Here is a 23,491-nt window from a genome sequence, read left to right on the forward strand (position 1 = left end):
GATTGACCTTGTGTGGCATTTTTAAGCTTGGACCGTGTTCGGCCAAGAGAGAGTTCTGAAAATTCATAAGCCAAGCCTTCAAGGTGCCTTATTTTCAATGATGGGCTGCTTGCCCCACAGGGGATAGTAAGTTCATGCACTATTTATTGAATACTTAATAGTTTTTTTAATTGTCCTTCCTTCTCTAGTATCTTAGTATGATCCTTAATTACTTTTAAAATAGGAAATGATCCAATAGTATGTTTTTACCCATAAATGCTTTAATGATAATCTAGCAATTAAAGAAAATCGAGCTACTTGCCTAATCTGTTATCATACTGAACCTTGTGGCTTCAGTACAAAACCTTAAAATGTTATTGTGCTCCTCAACAAATAATGCTGTCTATCATGTGTCCTTTTTGTGGCTATTCAAATAATGTGTCTTAATCAACTGAAAAAGAGTCCAAGCACCTGTTTGAAAACTTACTTGGTTAGCATGCCACTCCCACCCAATCACATGACCTTTAAGCCACCCGGGTCACATGATTGTCAAGCCACTCTGACCTGGTCACATGGCCGGCAAGCCACTCCTACCCGGTCACATGACCATCAAGACACACCCACACAATAAGCCACGCCCACAATGTAGTAAAAAATTTAGTGGCCTTTCACTGCTTATTTTGGAAAGTCTGCTTTTGAGTTAAGGGAGACTTGGGATCAGGAGAAGAGATGGGCCTAAAGAAGAAAGACATTGGCTGCAAAATATGGAAATAATAGAATGAGAATCCAGCAAAGGTTCCAGGTGATGAGGTGGAAGAAAGCTTGAGGAGGACAGATCAGCAGTGAGCGATTTTGATAAGGCTCCACAATGCCAGGATGATGGAATGGCAACTAATAGCAAAGCATCTAGCTTAAACCAGAGATGGCTGTGACTGTTCAAATGCAGTGGAACTACCACTCCCCTTTTGCCCTTTGCCATGCTGTAGCAGAGGCTGCTGGGAACGAGACCCCAGCGACATTCGAAGGGCTACCGTGTCCCATCTGGGGCCAGGCCCTGTGTACCATCTGCCTTTATTATTATTATTATTATTTATTAGATTTGTATGCCGCCCCTCTCCGAAGACTCGGAGCGGGGCTTCCTTCTTTGGTGGGGGTGCTTCCTTATATATCCCAAGCTCAACTGTGCTCTGCCTGTCTCTCCGCAGCGCAATGAGGCTTCAACCTACCCCCATCCCGCCCATTTTGGCAACACCTTCCGCTCGGTGCTGCTCACCTTTGTGCTACTGGCCTGTGTGGCCGGCATCGTCATTGCTGCTGCTGTGGTCTTTTGCCTGCGCCAGCATGCCAAGCAGCGGGAGAAAGAGCGGTTGGCAGGGCTGGGGCCAGAAGGAGCGACCGACAGCACCTATGAATACCAGGTATTATTATCATTATCATTAAATTATTGTTGTTGTTGTTGTTGTTGTTGTTATTATTATTATTATTATTATTATTATTATTATTATTATTAATTGGATTTGTATGCCGCCCCTCTCCGGAGACTCAGGGCGGCTAACAGCAATAATAAGACAGTATACAATAATAATCCAATACTAAAAACGATTAAAAAACCCATTAATATAAAAACCAAACATACATACAGACATACCATGCATAAAATTGTAAAGGCCCAGGGGGGAAGAGTATCTCAATTCCCCCATGCCTGACGGCAGAGGTGGGTTTTAAGTAGCTTACGAAAGGCAAGGAGGGAGGGGGCAATTCTAATCTCTGGGGGGAGTTGGTTCCACAGGGCCGGGGCCACCACAGAGAAGGCTCTTCCCCTGGGTCCCGCCAAGCGACATTGTTTAGTTGACGGGACCCGGAGAAGATCCACTCTGTGGGACCCAACTGGTCGCTGGGATTCGTGCAGCAGAAGGCGGTCCCTGAGATAATCTGGTCCGGTGCCATGAAGGGATTTATAGGTCATAACCAACACTTTGAATTGTGACCGGAAACTGATCGGCAACCAATGCAGACTACGGAGTGTTAGTGTTACATGGGCATATTTGGGAAAGCCCATGATTGCTCTGGCAGCTGCATTCTGCACAATCTGAAGTTTCCGAACACTTTTCAAAGGTAGCCCCATGTAGAGAGCGTTACAGCAGTCGAGCCTCGAGGTACCAGTGGGGTTGACCGGTAGGGAGGAACTGTGACATCCCTGGGTCCGCCAAGATCACTCTACGTCTAGCACCATTCTTCACCAGAAATCATAGACCCTCCCCTTAGTCACTGAAGCCATTTTTGGAGTTCCTCCAAATTGACTAACATTGCACAAGGAAGCCCTAGCTAGATTATGCAGCGGTAATCCTCAAGGCAGTGATGGCGAACCTATGGCAGGAGCGCCACAGGTGGCACGTGGAGTCATATCTGTCAGCCCCAGCATGCATGTGCGTGCGGGCCGGCTGATTTTTGGCTGTTTTCGCTCTTCCCCAGGGTCCAGGAAAACTTCAGGAGGCTTTCCTGAATCCTGGGGAGAGCGAAAAATAATCCAATGGGCCTACTGGAAGTCCAGAGGCTTCGGTGACGCCTGTGTGCAGGTTGCGGGGGGAGGGAGTGCAGGGGGGGCTGTGCATGTGTAGGGGGGGAGGGCAGTGCATTATGGGTGTGAGCACGCACACGCCCGCCATTGCACATGTGTGCACCCCTTTGCGACCCAAGCCAGAAAAAAAAGTTCACCATCCCTGCACTAAGGCTTTAAGTGGTGGGATTGCGAATGTTGGGTAAACACATTCCTAAAACTTGAAAGGCTCCAGCCTCTCGTTCAGGGCCAGAATACAAATGCAAGCTTCCTGGACAGATGGCTGCTAGGCATGGCTCCTAGCTCCTTGGGGAGGATTGGACTGAGGTGAACTCAGTTACGTCTTTATTGTCCTACTGCTTTTGCATCTCTGAGTGGGAGAAGTAAGGATATTTGGGTGATGGGGATGCTCTTGGCTCCTCCGTTAAACTCCCTCTGGTTTTCCTACCTTTTGTCTGCTCCGAGTGTGCGCATGGTTGTTGTAGCTGGGTCATCTCTCCCACAGGAGCTGTGCCGACAGCACATGGCTGCCAAGTCCCTCTTTGGCCGTGCCGAAACCCCTCCGGCCCCTGCTCCTGCCGAAAACTCTCGGGTCAGCAGTGTCTCCTCGCAATTCAGCGATGCGCCCCAGGCCAGTCCCAGCTCCCACAGCAGCACACCATCTTGGTGCGAAGAGCCTGTGCAGTCCAACATGGATATCTCCACTGGGCACATGATTCTGGTGAGCAGCACCCACACCCTACATAGTTTTATTTATTTATTTATTGTTAGAGTTGAAAGGGACCATGAAGGCCATCGAGTTCAACCCCCTGCCCAAGCAGGAACCCTATAGTACACCAGTCAAGTGGCAGCTCAATCTTCTCTTAAAAATGTCCAGAGTGTTGGAGTTCACAACGTCCGCTGGTAGGTTGTTCCATTGGTTGATCGCTCTGACCGTCAGGAAGTTCCTCCTTATCTCCATGTTGAATCTCTCCTTGGTCAGCTTCCAGCCGTTGCTCCTCGTCCGGCCCTCTGGTGCCCTGGAGAATAAAGTGATCCCCTCCTGTCTGTGACATCCCCTCGTATACTTGTAGACTGCTATCATGTCCGCTCTGGCCCTCCTTTTCTCTAGGCTATCCATGCCCAGTTCCCTCAGTCTGTTGTGACAGAGGTTTGCAAGCTTGCCAGATAGAACTTTACAGAAGACATAGATGCTTGGTGTCCTTTTTGAAATGAAACACCAAATGAGTGGCCCCACATAATCAACCACAGCCGACCTCAAAAGTTTAACAAAATTGGATCTGAGGCTAGACATGACTGGAGACCGTGAGGGGATTCTACAGAGAGGAGACAATGGCCAGAACAAAGTACACTGGTACCTCGTCTTACGAACACCTCTTCTAACGAGGTACCAATGCTGGGATGAAGAGGTTTCTTTTTTCTTTTTTTTTTTGAAGAAAAAAAAGGGAGGGGCGGCTTGGAGAGAGCGTAAAGAGTTTGCATTAAGAAAGCAAGGAGAACTGGGGTGCTTGCAGAGGCAATGAAAGGGTGTGTTTTGAAGAAAGAAAAGGGAGGGGCAGCTTGGAGAGAGAAGTTTGGGATTTTCCTGAAGGATTTGCACACATTATTGGCTTTTACATTGATTCCTATGGGAAACATTGTTTCGTCTTAGGAACTTTTCATCTTACGAACCTAGTCCTGGAACCAATTAAGTTTGTAAGACAAGGTATCACTGTAGTTCCCTATTGCTGCCTGATGATTTCATGGTTGTATACGTGAGATCATCAGGAATTAAAGGAAAGGGAGGACATGATCGAAACATTTAAATATGTTAAAGGGTTAAATAAGGTTCAAGAGGGAAGTGTTTTTAATAGAAAAGTGAACACAAGAACAAGGGGGCACAATCTGAGGTTTGTTGGGGGAAAGATGAGAAGCAAGGTGAGAAAATATTATTTGACTGAAAGAGTAGTAGATGCTTGGAACAAACTTCCAGCAGACATGGTTGGTAAATATTCACAGTAACTGAATTTAAACATGCCTGGGATAAATATATATCCATCCTAAGATAAAATACAAGAAATAATACAAGGGCAGACTAGATGGACCATGAGGTCTTTCTCTGCCGTCAATCTTCTATGTTTCTATGTCACTTTCAGAGGCTTTACTTATTTTTTTTAGTGAAATTAAAACCTGGTAAGTAAACTCAACATGGCTAGCTGGGGAATTCTGGGAGTTGAAGCCCATACACATCTTAAAGATGCTGAGTTTAAAAAAAAACCAGTGCCCTAGATTTTTACAGCAATATGGCAGTCATCGGATGTATTGAGATGGTTCGTTCTGGGAATTCAATCCCCAAACATTTTGAAGGTATCAAGTCAGAGAATGCTTCAAATAGATCTCAGTAATCTCTTTGGGGGAGAGGGAGATGGATAGGTATACATTTAAGTCCAGGATGTGACAACTGTTCTGTTGCCCTCACAGGCATATATGGAGGACCATCTACGTAATCGTGATAGGTTGGCTAAAGAGTGGCAAGCTCTGGGTGCCTACCAAGCAGAACCAAACACTTGTGATGCTGCCCAGTGTGAAGCCAACATCAAGAAGAACCGCAACGCAGATTACGTGCCCTGTGAGTCCATACGAGCACTGTCTCTGGGCACTAAGGGATGGGTTTGTCTCATTTTAGTCCTAGTCCTTGCTGGCTTCGCAGATGGCTTGGAGTGTGGCCAAATGTGTGGTTTTACTCTGGTGGCTACAAGAACGTGCCTAAGTGGGCATTGGGGAGGGAAGTGGAGCAAACTGTGACTTATGGGATGCCAGTAAAAAATACCCTACATTGGGTAGGGTCACATCAAAGAAGAGATAGAGCCATATTTTCTGACTTTCTGTGACTTGGAGTGGGTTGCTTTTTCCCTTAAACATGTCCCACCTATTTAAAGATTAATAATGTTCTTTACATAAGCTTCCAGTCTACAAATAAAGGGAATACATAGTCACATTACTGATTTTTTTTAAAAAAAAATCCCCACCCAGAAATTCAAGCTCATTTTGGAAAATAATTTTCAAGTCAGATTCAATTCTGGGAGTAAGGATTCCTTAATACTGCTCTAGAGATGCATCAATTCAGTGTTGGGGAGATGGCACTAATAATTCCAGCTCCCTAGGCCATAGTGCTTCAATCATTGCCTTGTATCCTTACTTATTCGTATTTCTTAACCCCTTTTTTTCATAGGTATATGCCCTTTATAAAATGGCCTAGATCGATTAGGCAAGAGTAAACAGCTAACAGAGAAACTAATAGCTAACATCGTTTAAATTTGAATTGAAAGGAAAATAGTGTTTGAAATCCAAGTGGCAAAACTAGAACAGGAGGTATTTTGAGATAAATGATGTATACCAAAAGTAAACAGATACGGAATTAACAATGATTAATGATGATATTTAGCGATTGATCCAAGTTTATAGTATTGCATTATATCGAAGGTATATGATATGGTTTGTATGTATGTGTGGAGAAAAATAAAAAAGCTTTAAAAAAAAAAAAAGAATTCCAGCTTCCTGCTACTCCGGCCAGACTGGACCATTGTCTCCTTGTTTGTTTTTCTCTGTTGTTCCTAGATGACCACGCACGCATCAAGTTGAAAACGGAATGCAACCCATCACGGAGCGACTTCATTAATGCCAGCCCCATTGTGAGTGAGTGAGTGAGGGGCGAGTACAAGTGCACTATAGTGCCTTCCGTCCCCTGTCCTATCGCTCTCCTATATCTCCTATACCTTTCTTCTATTCCTATATCTCTTCTTCTATTCCTTCATTGATATGTTCTATTACTATACCTTCTTTTCTATTCTTTCTTAGATATATTTTACTATGGGTATCTCCTCTATAACCTTCATCATGTATTTTACTGTGTGTGTGTGTGTGTGTGTGTGTGTGTGTATTCTCTGCTTTACAAGGCAGAGTTCACCAGATCGAATCCCAGTAAAGGAAAGGGTGTGGCTAGCTGATGAGGCCAGAACAAGGCCGAAATGGGACCATCCTAGTCTCCCTTAATTTTAAAATTCCAGCTAAAAACATTCAACACATACAGAATATAGTTGTCAGCTATAAAATATATTAACTGCCTTGTAGTAGTCCTGGGTTGGGCCTAGAGGCAAAAAAGGAGCTGTGACGTTCCTTAAAATATACCAGGGTGATCCGACATAAAAAAACATATACCCCCTCTCTGGTACAGAGCTGGAAGGGTTCTGATCTGATAGCTCTAACTGCTAGTTCTCTGCTTTACAAGGCAGAGTTCACCAGATCGAATCCCAGTAAAGGAAAGGGTAGGATAGATCTATTTTGGCCTTATTTTGGCCTCATCAGCTAGCCATACCCTCACTGGGACTTGAACCTGCAACCTTTGCCTTGTAAGGCAGAGAATTAACCTCTAGGCTACAGTATCCAATCCTTTCATATATATATATATGTCAAATGTTTTTTTTAGCTGGAATTTTAAAATTAAGGGAGACTAGGATGGTCCCATTTCGGCCTTGTTCTGGCCTCATCAGCTAGCCACACCCTTCCTTACTGGGATTTGATCCGGTGGACTCTGCCTTGTAAGGCAGAGAATTAGCAGTTGAGCTATCAGATCAGATCCCTTCCAGCTCTGTACCAGGGAGGGGCTATATGGTTTTTTTGGGGGGGGGGTTATGTCGGATCACCCTGGTATATTGAAGGAACGTCACAGCTCCTTTTTGTCTCTAGGCCCAACCCAGGACCATTTCAAGGCAGTTAATTTATTTATAGCCGACAACTATATTCTGTATGTGTAAAATGTTTTTTTAGCTGGAATTTTAAAATTAAGGGAGACTAGGATGGTCCCATTTCGGCCTTGTTCTGGCCTCATCAGCTAGCCACACCCTTCCTTACTGGGATTCGATCCGGTGGACTGTGCCTTGTAAGGCAGAGAATTAGCAGTTGAGCTATCAGATCAAATATATATATTTGTTTTCATAGATTTTCATGGGTATATGTATGTAGATTGTTCTGAGTTTGGGTTTTGCCCCGTGTAATATTTTGCATGTCTGAGTTCGGGCAAAACCCGAACTCAGAACAATCTACATATATATATATACCCACTAAAACTCTCATTGTGTATTGGACTAAATAAATAAATGAATAAATGAGTGGCAGACCCACGCACCCCATTCCTCTTCTTGCTATTGAGCTCCGTATCCAACCAAATGCTGCCTCACAGGCCCATTTTTAAGAGGCAAGTCGAAGAGCTAGAAAGGGCACTCCCAAAGCCCCCTCAGGCCTGCCACGTCGGATTAAATGTGCCATACTCATCATTTTTTTGAAGGTGTAATGCCATCTGTTCTTCAGCCATCGGCTCTACCTTCTGTTCCCAGGATGCTTTTGTCAGCCGATTGTCTCTCACCTGCCTCTTAAAAGCAGATAAGACTTTCTCACTTCTTGGCGTGTGAAGTCTTGTGGTTCCCAATGGGACAGCTGATCCATTAAACTAGTCTGTCCTTTTTTTTTCAATCTGTCTGCATATTTTCTCACTTTAGAAAGATATTCTGGGTCTCGTTCCTCCTAACTTCCATCAAGGATATAATATTTAAACAATGTCTCTCTAAGAGCAGTGTTCTGTTAAGGGCAATAGATGGGTACTACAGGACAGCATCTGTTTCTCTGGCCCAGATGTTTTCACCTCTCCAAGCTGGTCATGATTATTTATTCTTCAGTCTAATTTGATTTGATTTGATTAAATTTATTGGATTTGTATGCCGCCCCTCTCCGGAGACTCGGGGCGGCTAACAACAATAATAGAACAGTATACACAATAATCCAATAGTAAAAACAATTAAAAACCCATTAAAGTAAAAACCAAACATACATTCAGACATACCATGCATAGAATTGTAAAGGCCGAGGGGGAAAGAGTATCTCAGTTCCCCCATGCCTGACGGCAGAGGTGGGTTTTAAGTAGCTTACGAAAGGCAAGGAGGGTGGGGGCAATTCTAATCTCTGGGGGGAGTTGGTTCCAGAGGGCCGGGGCCGCCACAGAGAAGGCTCTTCCCCTGGGTCCCGCCAAGTGGCATTGTTTAGTTGACGGGATCTGGAGAAGACCCACTCTGTAGGACCTAACTGGTCGCTGGGATTCGTGCAGCAGAAGGAGGTCCCTGAGATAATCTGGTCCGGTGCCATGAAGGGCTTTATAGGTCATAACCAACACTTTGAATTGTGACCGGAAACTGATCGGCAACCAATGCAGACTGCGGAGTGTTGGTGTGACATGGGCATATTTAGGGAAGCTCTCGCAGCTGCATTCTAATTCAGAGGTCTTCAAACTTGGCAACTTTAAGACTTGTGGATTTCATAGCTGGCTGGAGAATTCTGGGAGTTGAATTCCACAAGTCTTAAAGTTGCCAAGTTTGAGGACCCCTGGTCTAATTCAGTCAAGTTCATCTTAATCATCTAGCTTGCTGCTTGTGGATAATTTAACTGTAGGCAACACCATTTCATAGTAATGCATTTCACGTCCAATAACATCAAGTCAGGTTTGGTTGCTCTGTGGGTCCATTGCAGTATCTTTATCCAGAATGAACTTGGCAAGCAACTCAACTCAACCAGATGTGTTCTACATCAACTTCTCTAGCTCTGAAGAGATTACTGGTGTGTGCCCAAACACCTAGATGGTGATAGCAGATCTTTGGTGTAGAATAATCTATAACTCATCCTCGTGAGCCTACCTTATCAAGTGTAGTTCTCTTCTGTTCCTTCGCTTTTAGAATTCCCAGCTAGCACAGAAGAACTAGGAATTGAAATCCTTAACTCATTCATAGAAACATAGAAGTCTGGCGGCAGAAAAAGACCTCATGGTCCATCTAGTCTGCCCTTATACTATTTCCTGTATTTTAACTTAGGATGGATATATGTTTATCCCAGGCATGTTTAAATTCAGATACTGTGGATTTACCAACCACGTCTGCTGGAAGTTTGTTCCAAGGATCTACTACTCTTTCATTCAAAGAGAACTTGGAGGAGGAAGACTACCGTATTTTATTTCACACTCTTTATTAAAAAAAAAACTTTATTAATTATTTACATTAAAAAAAGAAACAACGTGACATTGACAGAAGAGAAAAAGAAAAAAGAAAAGAAACATACGTACATTCAATCGGGACAAAATAAAGCATTATGCTTTATACATAGAGTATTTTTGGTATCAGAACTTAATAAGCATACCTGCTGGATTGCAGGATAATTGGATTTTTGCAGCTTATTCATTTATAACAATTTTTGTTCTTATTTACTAATACACATAGATCTCCTTAATTTATTAATATCCATTTCTCTACCATTCCTTTCATTTCCGCTATATTATTATATTATTTCACACTCTTGTTTCTTTGCAGATTGACCATGATCCACGGATGCCAGCATACATTGCAACGCAAGGTCCATTGTCCCACACCATTGCTGATTTTTGGCAGGTAAGAAGGCCATGGAGATGTTTATTCTAAAGAGGTCGCATTCCTGTGCTGCCTAATAGAGTATTTGGACTGATAGTTGGTTTTTCCTTGGAGATGTTTCGCTTCTCATCCAAGAATGTTCAGAACAAAGTCCAGTTGAAAAAAACCCACCTTTGGGAGAACAATGTCTTGGATGACTGAGAATCTCCATAGACATCCTGACTGATATTTTTTTTGGCACAGGGGATTCTTTAATCCCTGGCAATATATTAAAGGCCTTTAGAAGAGAGGCAGGTAGACAATAAAGAGAATGGAGCCTATCTTCCCATTCTGAAACAAGGGAAGGCTTGTGCTCCATATTAACCTATTGAAACACTATGACTATTTATTATTTAATTTGACTTGTATGCCGCCCAATCCCGAAGGACTCAGGGCGGACTAAATCCTCTCCAGTGGCAAACTCCTGGAAGCATGAGTGCATGAATGTAGTTTTATTTGAAGTATGTTATGAATGAAATGAGAAATAAGGCATCAGAAAGATAAGATTGTCACACTTGATGCTGAGAAGCGGCTGGGTTCCTCTCTTCCCCATTTAGAATTTTATTAGACATACCCAATACAACTTCCACGCTGATTTGGCAGCCCAAGGAAATTAAAATGTCTGTGTTGGCTTTGTTTTATTTGGAGGCAAAGACATTCCATGGACTAGTCTCTTCCCTCTTTTCCCATGTGCCTTTTCCCATGTGGGATGCAGGTGGGGGTTGCAATTTACTGCTGCTACCGGTACACTGCGCATGTCGGGTCACCAGAATGCATGTGGGCACATGTCCCAGCGATATTTGGCTTCTGTGCATGCACAGGAAGCAAAAACCTGTGAGGATGCCCACACAAAAAAGATGTTGGTGATTTTTTTGCTCCTGCGCATCCGCAGAAGCAAAAAAATCATCAACATATCTCTCGCGCGCATCCTCTTCCTAGATTTTGCTTCCTGAGCATGCACAGAAGCCAAATATCGCTGGGATGCGTGCTCACTCCCGCAACCCTAAGCTGCATGCGCAGCTCCAATTTTACTACCTGCACGACGGCGTCAACCGTACCGGTAGGAATGTGCTACTGGTGGGATGGCGTTTGCATTTCTTTCAATGTGGAGAAGTCAGAATGTACAATATTACCATTGTTGAATCTCCTGCCTGTGTTTCCCTCTACGTAGATGGTATGGGAGAACGGTTGCACAGTCATTGTCATGCTCACCCCCCTCGTGGAGGATGGCGTCAAGCAGTGTGACCGCTATTGGCCCGATGAAGGATCCTCGCTTTACCACATCTATGAGGTAAGGCTGACCAATTATGTCTTTCCAATGCTTGGCAAAAAGCAGCAAGGATTCCTCCTCTTTCACTGTGGGGAAGTCACTGAGAAGAGGGTCCTATCTGAAATAGCAATGATGCCCTCTTCTGATGCATCCCCAAGCGGTGTGAGCCTTCTGCAATTGGGCTAAACCAGGGGTAGGCAAAGTTGGCTCTACTGTGACTTGTGGACTTCAACTCCCAGAATTCCTGAGACAATCATGCTAGCTCAGGAATTCTGGGAGTTGAAGTCCACATGTCATAGAAGAGCCAACTTTGCCTACTCCTGGGCTGAACACATCTGGGTGAGCAAATTGAACTCTCGTGAAAGATTAATGAAATCTTCTCATTCTTGTGAATACTTCATTTTCAAGCAGCCCACAAAAAAACATGGAAATATTATTTCTCTTTCTCTTCCTTCATGAATCCCACAGCCAAACTGAAGCTTTCATGAGCAATACATCTCTCTCTCTCTCTCTCTCTTTTTCCCCTCTGTCTCTGTCTCTCTGTCTCTCTCTCTCTTTCTCTGTCTCTCTCTGTCTCTCTCTCTTTCTCTGTCTCTCTCTCTTTCTTTCTCTGTCTCTCTCTCTCTGTCTGTCTGTCTCTCTCTCTCTTTCTTTCTCTGTCTCTGTCTGTCTCTGTCTGTCTCTCTCTTTTTCTCTGTCTCTCTCTGTCTCTCTCTCTTTCTCTGTCTCTCTGTCTGTCTGTCTGTCTCTCTCTTTCTCTCTCTGTCTCTGTCTGTCTCTCTCTTTTTCTCTGTCTCTCTCTCTCTTTCTCTGTCTCTCTGTCTGTCTCTCTCTTTCTTTCTTTCTTTCTCTGTCTCTCTCTCTCTGTCTCTCTCTCTCTGTCTCTCTCTCTCTGTCTCTCTCTCTTTTTCTCTGTCTCTCTCTGTCTCTCTTTCTTTCTCTGTCTCTCTGTCTGTCTGTCTCTCTCTCTCTTTTTTTTACATTCAGTGTTGGGAGCCGGAGGTGCGATAATGTATCAAATTGTGAAAGTGCTACTCGTGATATGAAAAAAAAGCAGGAAGAGGTTTATACTGATGTTGCATGATTATCGAATTGCAGTGACTGTAATTCCCCATTCTGTAGAAGAGGGGGGATTGATTCAAACTGGCCCACAACTAATTGAAAGACAGCATCTTCAAAAGCAGCAGCCTCTGAATCCTGATCGTGATATAGATAAGCCTTAGTGAATTCTGATTGTGGGCAGCAAAATTACATCGCATCTATTTTGTTCTGGCTTTTTGAAAAGAAGAAAGAAAGGCAGAAAAAGGCATTTTAACAGGCCCCAATACGTTATCAAGTATTTCGAGAAAAACAGGAAAACAAGTTGAGGAATGAATAAGTAGTGTATAAATCAGTGGTGAACTCTGCTTCCCTTTCCTACCGCTTCAGAAATCCATGCTTTGCTTCGCTCATGCGCATGCACGTTTTACCCTCTGCATATTTATTTATTTATTTATTTATTGGATTTGTATGCCGCCCCTCTCCAGAGACTCGAGGCGGCTAACAGCGACAATAAAACAGTGTACAATAGTAATTTGGTATTGATGATTAAAAATCAATTAATATAAAAACCATACATACATACCATGCATAGAATTGTAAAGGCCTAGGGGGAAAGAGGATCTCAATTCCTCCATGCCTGGCGGCAGAGGTGGGTTTTAAGTTGTTTACGAAAGGCAAGGAGGGTGGGGGCAGTTCTAATCTCTGGGGGGAGTTGGTTCCAGAGGGCTGGGGCCGCCACAGAAGGCTTTGCGCATGAGCATAGGGTTATAAAAAGAAAATAGCTGCATCCGGGCAGAGCCTTGTGCTGCCACCGCTATTGTTTCTCCGAACCACCTGCGCCCATTGCTGCCCTTATGCTCAAATTGGACCAAACTGGTAGCATTTCACCCCTGGTATAGATGGCAGGACTTATTATGCGAAGGAGACTGCTGGCTGCAAGTATCCCATGCTTCTTCTCTCCCTTTCCAAATCCTGATGCCTCCATTCAGGTGAACCTCGTCTCAGAGCACATCTGGTGCGAGGATTTCCTGGTGCGCAGTTTCTACTTGAAGAATGTGCAGTCACAGGAGACACGGACTCTGACGCAATTTCACTTCCTGAGCTGGCCAGCAGAGGGCATCCCTACCACCACTCGGCCTCTTCTTGACTTCCGCAGGTAGGGAATGTTGTCTTCCTATTGGGAACTAGGTGGGGAGGGGATACGTTTTTGGAGAGGGGAGTGGGATCTGGCCAAGTTTCAGAAGATATTCCAGGCCCTGCACTTATTTACTTTTGCAAAACACAGTCAAAGAAATGGTCCTGAGCAATATTAAGACCCTTGCCATAAAATGAAAGCTGGCCGCAGACACAGAAAAATCCAAGGTTTTGCCCACGATAGGCAGCAATGAGGCCTGTGTATTCTGAGTAATTGAAAACAAATAACCAGGAAGAAAAGCCATTTATTGATTTTTTTAAAATTTGATTTGTATGCAGCCGTATTCCTCAGACTCAGGGCGGCTCACAACAAAGTAATATATAACAGGTACAAATCTAAATTTAAACCATACTAAAACCCCAATTACTAAAAATACCAATCACTCATACTCAAGCCATCACACGAATTCATTCGTCGGCCGGGTCTAGATGTTAATCTTAGCGGCCGCAAGCCTGTCAGCAGAGATGAGTCTTCAAACTCTTGTGGAAGGCGGGGAGGATGAGGGCAGTACGAATCTTTGGGGGGAGCTGGTTCCAAGGGGCCGGGGCCACCACATAGAAGGCTCTTCCCCTAGGTCCTGCCAGGCGACATTGTCTCGCTCAGTGTTTCCCCAACCTTGGCCACTTGAAGATATCTGGACTTCAGCTCCCAGAATTCCCCAGCCAGCAATCTCTGGCTGTGGAATTCTGGGAGTTGAAGTCCAAATATCTTCAAGTGGCCAAGGTTGGGAAACACTGGTCTAGCTGGCGGGACCGGGAGAAGGCCGACTCTGTGGGACCTAACCGGCCGCTGGGACACATGAGGTCAAAGATGGTCCCGTACGTTTCTTTTGAGGCAGGCATGCTTCAGTGAGCTTTGGAGAGAGTATGGTGATATGGACTTGAGGCTGTCTTCACCTAATATAAGGTGAAGGTTTGTTCCCTCTCCACCCACAATATTGCCATAGTTTGATGCTGATTTTGCTTCACACCCCCTCTATTGCTTGCTTCCCAGAGAGCTCCTTCAAAGGCCCTTTTAGTAATCTTTCCAGGGCCATGAAAAACCTCACTCCCAATGCTGACGTCTCATTCAGTCACAGATTGCCATGGAAGCTCAGGGTGTGATTCCCTTTTAACCATCAGCAGCTGAAATATTAGCCTGCTCTTATGAGTAGCTGGGCACTAGTTCTGCTGGAAGCCCCTGTGATAGCTGGAACACATAGGCCCCCTGGGACCATGCCTTGCATTTAATTCAGTTCTGCTTGGAAGTGGCAGTTGCTGTTGAGCTGAGCAAAATCCTGCCTGCAGCCCTGCAGGGTGGATAGATGTATGCCCCCCACGCTGGGGAGATGGGGGTAGAGGATAAAGCTGGTGCTGTTGTTGCTTTTCACAGTTGAAGAACTTTTGACTGCTCGGTTGCATAGTGTTTACACTACTGCCATTAGGCATCGCAAAACACCATACTAAACAAAGGCACTACTTAGCAAGACTCAAAGTGCTACAATAATGTAAGAGAAAAGGAACCTCAGAAAATCTTCATGTAGGGAGGCATAATTTGAATAATTATTTAGAAGGTTCTGAAGACAGGGAATGTTAAGGAAGAGGTGATAGGTTGCAAAACTGTTCAGGATTCTTGCAAGATCACAAGAGTAGCAATATTTGCCTGAGGTCTCTGTGTACGTTTGATTTTTTTAAACATATATTAGGGATTTTAGCTCCTTGCCTTTCCTTGCCTTTCATAAAGTTCTTAAGACCCATCTCTGCCGTCAGGCATGGGGGAACTGAGACATCTCCCCCGGGCCTATACAGTTTATACAGGGTATGTTTGTGTGTATGCTTGCTTTTAATAATGGGTTTTTTAGTGTTTTTTAAATTATTAGATTTGTTCTTACATTGTCTTTGTTATTGTTGTGAGCCGCCCCGAGTCTATGGAGAGGGGCGGCATACAAATCTAAATAATAATAATAATAATAATAATAATAATAATAATAATAATAATAATAATAATTTAAAAAATGGATTTGTCATTGCATTTTATTTTTTATTTTTTATCATATGTTGTAAGCCGCCCTGATTCGTTGGAGAGGGGCAGCATAGAAATCCAAATAATACATTTGCCCCACTTGCTCTAGAGGCCTTTTATTACGATAACTTTGTAAAACATATAAGACGAAGCTGAAAAAAACATGACCAGGAATCGGAGAATTGGTTTATTCCTTCTTCTTTTTTTAACCTAGAACAAAATGATGGTGTGATTGGTCTCTCCATTAGATTTCTGTTTTCAAAACTATTCTAATCTCTTTTGTTCCCTATCTTGTCCTTTCCAGGTACTCTCATAAGCTCCTTCTCTTCTTGGATTCACCTGTCCCCCTCCTCCCCTCTCTGCCAGCAATTGGCTCGATACCTATGCAGGGGGGAGTTGGGATTGGGTGAGACTTAGGGTTGCTCTGTCAGGCAGCTGTTAAAAGAAGAACTCTGGAACATAATGTCACACCCGTGCATTGCAACAACTTAAAAACGTGCCGTTCTGTGGGTATGTGACTCTCACGGCTTGGAAATCAATGGGTGGTCAAGGACCTCATGGCATAGAGGTAGAGTGGCTCCTTCTCAGCATTTGAGGAGCCCAGGGCAGATTCTCGGCAAATTAAAACCAGAGGATCTTCATTTAACTACTGTTTATCCATCTTGGTACCTCTTAAGTCTTGGTTTGTGGAACATACACTATGGAGCAATGTTAGATCTTTCTGACTGCATTGTACCATGCTCCCTCCCTTTGACCACCTCTCCTCCTCCTCCTCTTCCTCTCTCTTTCCTCTCTTCCTCACAGCTGCCAGTGTCATTTTTGTGATTTGCAGCTAGTAATCCTGGCCCAGTTGCATAGTCACAAAAGTGATCATTGGCTGCTGTGCCAGCGGCATGGAACAGGAGAGGGCCTGGGTTGCTGTTGTGTCCATTACTGGGCCTAAAGATGGAGATCCTGGTACTCTCCCTTGTACAGATTTCCACTGGATAATAGTTAGAGATCAATGAAGGTTCAGAGCCATAGAGCAAGAAGTATCCTGAAAGGCTTTGAGGGGTTAGTGTGGGCAAAGAATCCTGAAGTCTCCACCAACCCCTAGAAAAGTGGAGTTAGTTGATTGTTTTTATAACCTACCCATCAGCAGCATGGGTAATTCAAAAACATGCATATATCCTCAGCTGTTCACTGCTTATTTGGATGGTGGTTCTACAGATCACTCAAAAAACCATATTTGAATTTGAATTTGGCACGCTGCCCCAGAATTTAAGTATTTCTACGTCACAAAAGACGTCGCAACACTTCAACAAGGCTCCCTTTTCCCATGCTAGACCCCACTGTCCTAGAATAACCAGCAGCCAAACAATTTAAATATCAGTTTCAAATGATTTTTTTCAAGTTTCATTAAATATATATCATATGACTTGATATGGGTGGACAGACAATACCCAGGTGATGCAAGAGCCTCGGTGGCGCAGTGGTTAGAGTGCACAGTACTGTAAGCTACTTCTGCTGATCCCCGGCTGCCAGCAGTTTGGCAGATCGAATCTCAGTAGGCTCAAGGTTGACTCAGCCTTTCATCCTTCCAAGGTCGGTAAAATGAGGAGCCAGATTGTTGGGGGCAATATGCTTGCTCTCTATAAACCTCTTAGAGAGGGCTGTAAAGCACCGTGGATCAGTATACAAGGCTAAATCTACATTATATGCAGATTAGTTCTAGATATCAAATAGATGTAAAGACTTATATTTTTAAAAAAGAATATAATGTATTGAGTAAATTATTATTTCAAAATCAAACAAAGACAATTGGAAATGTATATAAATATTTATTAAATTATAGAACAATAGGTTGGATATTGAAAGACAATATGATCAGTTGGTGTAAAAATTTTGGCAAAGAGATTAATTTAGATACTTGGGAAAAGATATGGATGTATAATTGGAAAATAACAAAATCAATTTCCTTTAAAGAAAACCAAATTAAGATGTTTTATAGATGGCACCTTCCACCACACAGAATTTCTAAAATGTTTCCATCTGTATCGCCTATCTGTTGGAAATGTAAAAAAGAAGTTGGTACATATTATCATACATGGTGGACATGCCCTGAGACCAAAATATTTTGGAATAAAGTAGAGAATTGGATAAATGAAATAACAAAGGAGAAGATTAAAAAATCTCCTGAATTTTTCTTACTGGGTATTTCAAATATAAAGTATAAAAAAGAAATTTATTATTTAATAATACATATATTGATTGCAGCATGAATAGTATTTGCACAGAAATGGAAAGAAAAGACAATACCAAAAGATACTGAGGTATTTAAAAAAATTATAGAATGTGCAGAATTAGACATGATGACTAAACGTCTGAATAATCAAACTGAAACAGAATTTTATAAAATATGGGACAAAGTATATGATTGGTGGAATTTTAAAAATAGAATTAAAAAATAAATATATAAGAATAAATGATTATTTGAAGAATTATAAGATAGAATGAAATAGTTTATATTATAACTAACTTAGAAGTGTTTATCTTTTCTTTTTTCTCTATTACTAATATTTTGTCTATCTCTTTTTATATATATATATATAAAACATTTTAAAATATAAAGAAATTCAATTAATAAGTTTAATATTAAAAATATAGAATTAAATTCAATAAGAATGTAATTCACATGTGTGGTATTTCTGCATAGATCTGGTAACAGGGTTTTTTTTAATATTCTGTACTAGTTAGACTTCTACGACAAGTGGAGCAATGGCAGCTCCTTAAAAAAAAAAAATACAAGGCTAAATCTAAATGCTGTTGCATGCGGGGAAGATTCTTCCTTGTAGGGAAATATTTTTTCCAGCCTGCTAGCAAAGAACTCAATAGAAATATAGGGCGTGTGGTATCAGCAGAGCCACCCTGGGGTGAGCAGAACGTTCTGTCAGGGAATGTTCTGACTTCACAATGGTCCCTTCTGGTCTTGGAATCAGCAACGTTGTGCATTCTGGAAGTGATTCAACTGTAAAAGGTTTTACGTGCGCCTGATTACACCCACTGAGCTTTCAGATATTCTGACAGCCTGCGGAGTAGCCCACAAATAAATCATTAGCACCGTCATCAGCACTCTGATGCTGAAACGGAACACCGCTCACTTAAATTGTGTCCACAATAAAGAAAACATTTAGCGAATTCCATGCCAACAACTTTACCGGTCTTCTGAACCATTTGTATGTATTGGTTTTCACTTGCTACGTACTGTATGTCAGAGGAGGAATGGTGAATAAGCCTCTTCCAAAATCATTACAACGTGTTTTGCACACACAAAAAGTACAATAAGCTGTCGTCATTCAAGTTACATATTGATAAGTCAATAAATCCTTCCTGGTTGCATGCACTTGTAGTCCATTCAGTAGTAGAGAGTTTCTTGCCTCTTCCTCCAAAGGCCTCCATTCAGCCCAGCTCCAAGGAAACAGGCCTAGTTTGTATCTGATTTGTGAGAACATTATGAAAAGCAGATAGTGCTATCCACCTATGCAGCCTTCCATTAAGGGAAGTTTTTAATAAGACACAAGGAAACCTGAAGCCAACTCTCCAGATAGGAAAAGGTTATTTAGGGGGAGGGAGTACAGGGGGGGGGGGGAGAATTGAAAACAAGCAGCTAGGTGACCAAATTCCAAGTAAAATAAATTAGGTTTCTGTTTGTCATTTGGCAGGGGTTTTTTTCTTTACCTCTTTTGCCTTGCAATATTATAGAACGTGGAGGGTTTCTTTGGAACATGGAGCAATACAAGAGTCAACCAAGGAAAATATTCCATGGGTTAACCTGTCCCCACCCTGTTGAAGGCATTTCAGGTTTCACTATTGAATGGAAAGGATTAAACACATCAGATTTTAGGGAAATAATAGGTGACTTCTGTCTCTTCAGACTTTTTGGCATGAAGTCAGTTTGCTGGATTATTCAGGGAACACCACGGTGCTCTGCCCTAAAATAGGAACTTATGGCAAAAGATGATTGGTGGATATAATGACAGGTGAATCAAGTATTACATTGTAGATTGTGTCATTTAGTACAGGAGCAAGTTACATATTGATAGTCAAGGACAATATTTTCTTTCTATTACGATGTTGGGAACTGAAGCCTGCAAACAAGTTGTGACATAATGGTATCATCGTAAGGGAAATGGATCCGTGTCATCAATCTTTGATGATAGTCATACAAAAAAGCCCACACATTTTCCCCCTAGGTATGTTTGATTATCCTCTGAATATGAATGTGAAGTCACAAATCCATCCAGTTTGACGACAAATTTCAGAAAATAAGATTGGCTCAGACATAGATTATTTACTGTTGATTCAGTTGACAATTTGGTATTTTCAAGTACTGTATTTCCAATGTAGAAACAAAAATGAGCATCTGCCTGATAAACACAACTGAAAACTCACACTTGGCTTAGTTGGCAATAAACTGAACACTAGTATATGGTATATTTTGCCTTCGTTCCTTAGCCTCCTATTGGATTTCAATCCTATGCATAATTTGGCCATTTTAGGTATTGTTCCAGTTGCTCTGTAAATGTTTTTTCCAGGTGACTTTATAATGTTCCCCACACATGCAATTTTCATGTGTCAAGATTGCAATCTACCAGCTGTACGTGAAATATTTTCCATTTCCTGAATATTTTCCTTGATGCTTGTTGCTGCTTGGCTGTTCAGGAATAAAGAGGGCTTAATTCACATGGCTTTTCCCTGAGAGTTCACCTGTCTGATCCCATCCTCTCATTATTCCGGCAGGAAGGTTAACAAATGCTACCGGGGCCGTTCATGTCCAATCGTCGTGCACTGCAGGTAATGATCTGGTCAGAGAGGGAATAATGGGGGGAGAGCAACTAAGAGAAACTGAAGAGGATTTAACAAGCGTCATGAGGAAAAAAATGCCCTCCTTTGGTGGACTTTTCAAGCAGGGAAGGAATGTGAGATCTTTTGCCAGGGGTGTGTGATAAGAATATTAGTCCATTGGAGTTGGGAGCTAATGCATCCAAATAAATAAGTTGCAAAAAAGAATTGTGGAAAGGCATGACATCTTGTCCCATGTAGCAAATAGAAAAATAGAAACATAGAACAGTGTTTCCCAACCTTGGCAATTTGAAGATATTTGGACTTCAACTCCCAGAATTCCCCAGCCAGCATTCGCTGGCTGAGGAATTCTGGGAGTTGAAGTCCAAATATCTTCAAGTTGCCAAGGTTGGGAAACACTGACATAGAAGACTGATGGCAGAAAAAGACCTCATGGTCCATCTAGTCTGCCCTTATACTATTTTTTTTGTATTTTACGCATTCCACAAGTCCAAAAATCTGGTCAGGAAAAGGATAGGTTAACCTGCCATTCAGATTCATAAACATCCTTACAAGAACTAAATAGCACTGTCAAAACTGAAGGCTGATCATTGAAATTGGAGAAGATTTTTGTGAGGCAGATTTTCCTCACCTTGAACTTAGTGAAGGTTATTTTATTTATTATTTATTTATTTGTCAAAACATGTACAAGATAATAGGTATGATATAAACATAAACAGAAGCAAGTAGGTATAGGTAAATTTGAATAGGACAGTAAGACAGTGGCGATGGTGCACTTATGCACGCCCCTTACAGACCTCTTAAGAATGGGGTGAGGTCAACTGTAGACAATCTAAGGTCAAAGGTTTTGGGGTTTGGGGGAAGAAACCACAGAATCAGGTAGTGCATTCCAGTCCATTGATCACTCTATTGCTGAAGTCGTATTTTCTGCAGTCGAGTTTCGAGCGGTTTACATTGAGTTTGAATCTATTTTGTGCACGTGGTTTGTTGCGATTGAAGCTGAAGTATTCATTGACCGGTAGGACCAGTGGCAGATAATTTTATGGAAATCATCTAATTTGAATCCTCAAGTGTGTTTCCTTATCTTTTACAGTGATGGCGCAGGAAGGACTGGAACATACATTCTTATTGACATGGTTTTAAACCGAATGGCAAAAGGTGAGATGGTGGAAGGAAGAGACTTATTATATAAACCCATTTTGTGCAAACAGTCTGTCAATTCAACATAATAAGAAAGTCCAGTCTGGTGCAGCAGGCAAATGGCCTAGCTAGTGTTTCCATAGCAACAGGTCTTTGAGAAATCCGAAGCGAGATTACTAATTCCTGCTGTTGATAGCCGTATTCTGCCTTCTTATAACTACTCCAATTAATGGAGCTACTGCATCCTGCTGTAGTGGGTAGTTTAACTACGTAAAGAAATGTTTCTATTTACTTATCCACCCATTATTTAAATTCAGCGATGATCCCAGATTCTAGTTATTATAAGAGTCAAAAAGCTTTCCCTCTGTATTTTCCTTCGCATAATAAATGTATGTATATTTCCATCATACTTTCCATTTTCTAAGCTTAAAATCTCCTTCACTGACATCATAAATATATTACTCCAGAGCTTTCTTTTCTCTAAATCATCCTGAATAATCTGTTATTTAAAAATTAACAACCTAACTGCTCATTATTTTATACAGTGATACCTCATCTTACAAAGGCCTCATCATACAAACTTTTCGAGATACAAACCTGGGGTTTAAGATTTTTTTGCCTCTTCTTACAAACTGTTTTCACCTTACAAGCCCACCGCCACCGTTGGGATGCCCCGCTTCCAGACTTCCGTTGCCAGCGAAGCACCCGTTTTTGCACTGCTGGGATTCCCCTGAGGCTCCCCTCCATGGGAAACCCCACCTCCGGACTTCCGTGTTTTTGTGATGCTACAGGGGAATCCCAGCAGAGGAATCCCAGCAGCGCCAAAACGGGTGCTTTGCTGGCAACAGAAGTCTGGAGGTGGGGTTTCCCATGGAGGGGAGCCTCAGGGAAATCCCAGCAGCGCAAAAACGAGCGCTTCAGCTGGCAAAAGGGGTGAATTTTGGACTTGCATGCATTAATTGCTTTTCCATTGATTCCTATGGGAAACATTGTTTTGTCTTACAAACCTTTCACCTTAAGAACCTCATCCCGGAACCAATTAAGTTTGTAAGACAAGGTATCACTGTATTTGTTTATTTAAGATTAACTAATCAGCATGAACACCACCATAGATTTTTTTGAGACCCTTGACTCACAAAGACTGGTCATTATTCCTAATCTTTGTTTATGTTGTATGGCCAGTTGCTAATCCATAAGTGACCATTCTCTTATTCTTTAATTGCTAATTTTGCTCAGGAAACTTTAGTGAGAAATATTAGTAAAAGTCAAAAATGAAAAGTCAACATTTGAAAATTCAATTAATATTTTTTTCTGCCCTATCTATACACTGTGAAAGACCTCTCAAATAATATTTTATTTAATAATGCATACTATCAAGCAGATGTTCAGGTTGGATTAGGTTTGGTTAGCTATGCAAGACTTTTCTGAATCCTCTTAAATTCTTTTTAATACCAAGTATTAGTCATATAAAGTCTAAAACATTCATAATACTATGTTTTAATGCCTGAGTAGAAGAGGTATTTTGACAAGAAAAGATTACATTCCCACTAATTGATTCTATGACCAGCTAGCTACACAATGAATGTCTCAGTGATTGGCCCTTCAAAATCTGCCTTTTTTCATTTGATGGGATTAAAAAATTATCATACTGCATGGAGAATATTATTGCACCTTTTTAAAAAAAAAATCATGAATTTAATCTTTTTTCTTGACTCCATCCACTTTTTGCAGCTCCTGATGTTCTATTTGAGGTCCAGTCTAAACCCTCAACCCAAAGAAATTTATTCAACCTTAATTTAGGATATTCAGCAATACAACTTGTCACAATCAGAATAGCTTTTTCAATCTATTTGAAAATACTTGACATTTCAGTCTATTTGAAAATACTTGAAATCACTTCATAAGCATGTCTCCCTGGAGAACGTTAATGTTTTCATTGACCTTAAAAATTCCTAATGTTAATAAATACATAAAATAAAAATAAG

The 23,491-nt window shown here is 41.9% G+C and overlaps 1 protein-coding gene across 7 annotated transcripts in view; it reads left to right on the forward strand.

Annotated features, from left to right (window-relative positions):
* PTPRN (protein tyrosine phosphatase receptor type N) overlaps positions 1–23,491 on the forward strand; it is a 68,996-nt gene that overhangs the window by 37,789 nt on the left and 7,716 nt on the right. For all 7 annotated transcript variants that reach the window (XR_011556947.1, XR_011556951.1, XR_011556950.1 and 4 more), the window contains 9 exons: positions 1,185–1,397; positions 3,042–3,257; positions 4,997–5,144; positions 6,134–6,207; positions 9,922–9,999; positions 11,189–11,308; positions 13,318–13,484; positions 20,304–20,357; positions 21,460–21,524. Coding sequence is in view for 4 of the 7 variants with exons in the window: in XM_070729527.1 (XP_070585628.1) it covers positions 1,185–1,397; positions 3,042–3,257; positions 4,997–5,144; positions 6,134–6,207; positions 9,922–9,999; positions 11,189–11,308; positions 13,318–13,484; positions 20,304–20,357; positions 21,460–21,524 (1,135 nt within the window). In the remaining 3 variants the exon portion in view is untranslated. The remainder of the gene's footprint in view (positions 1–1,184; positions 1,398–3,041; positions 3,258–4,996; positions 5,145–6,133; positions 6,208–9,921; positions 10,000–11,188; positions 11,309–13,317; positions 13,485–20,303; positions 20,358–21,459; positions 21,525–23,491) is intronic.

Source organism: Erythrolamprus reginae, chromosome 1, assembly GCF_031021105.1.
Source record: "Erythrolamprus reginae isolate rEryReg1 chromosome 1, rEryReg1.hap1, whole genome shotgun sequence".
Taxonomy (NCBI): Eukaryota; Metazoa; Chordata; class Lepidosauria; order Squamata; family Dipsadidae; genus Erythrolamprus; species Erythrolamprus reginae.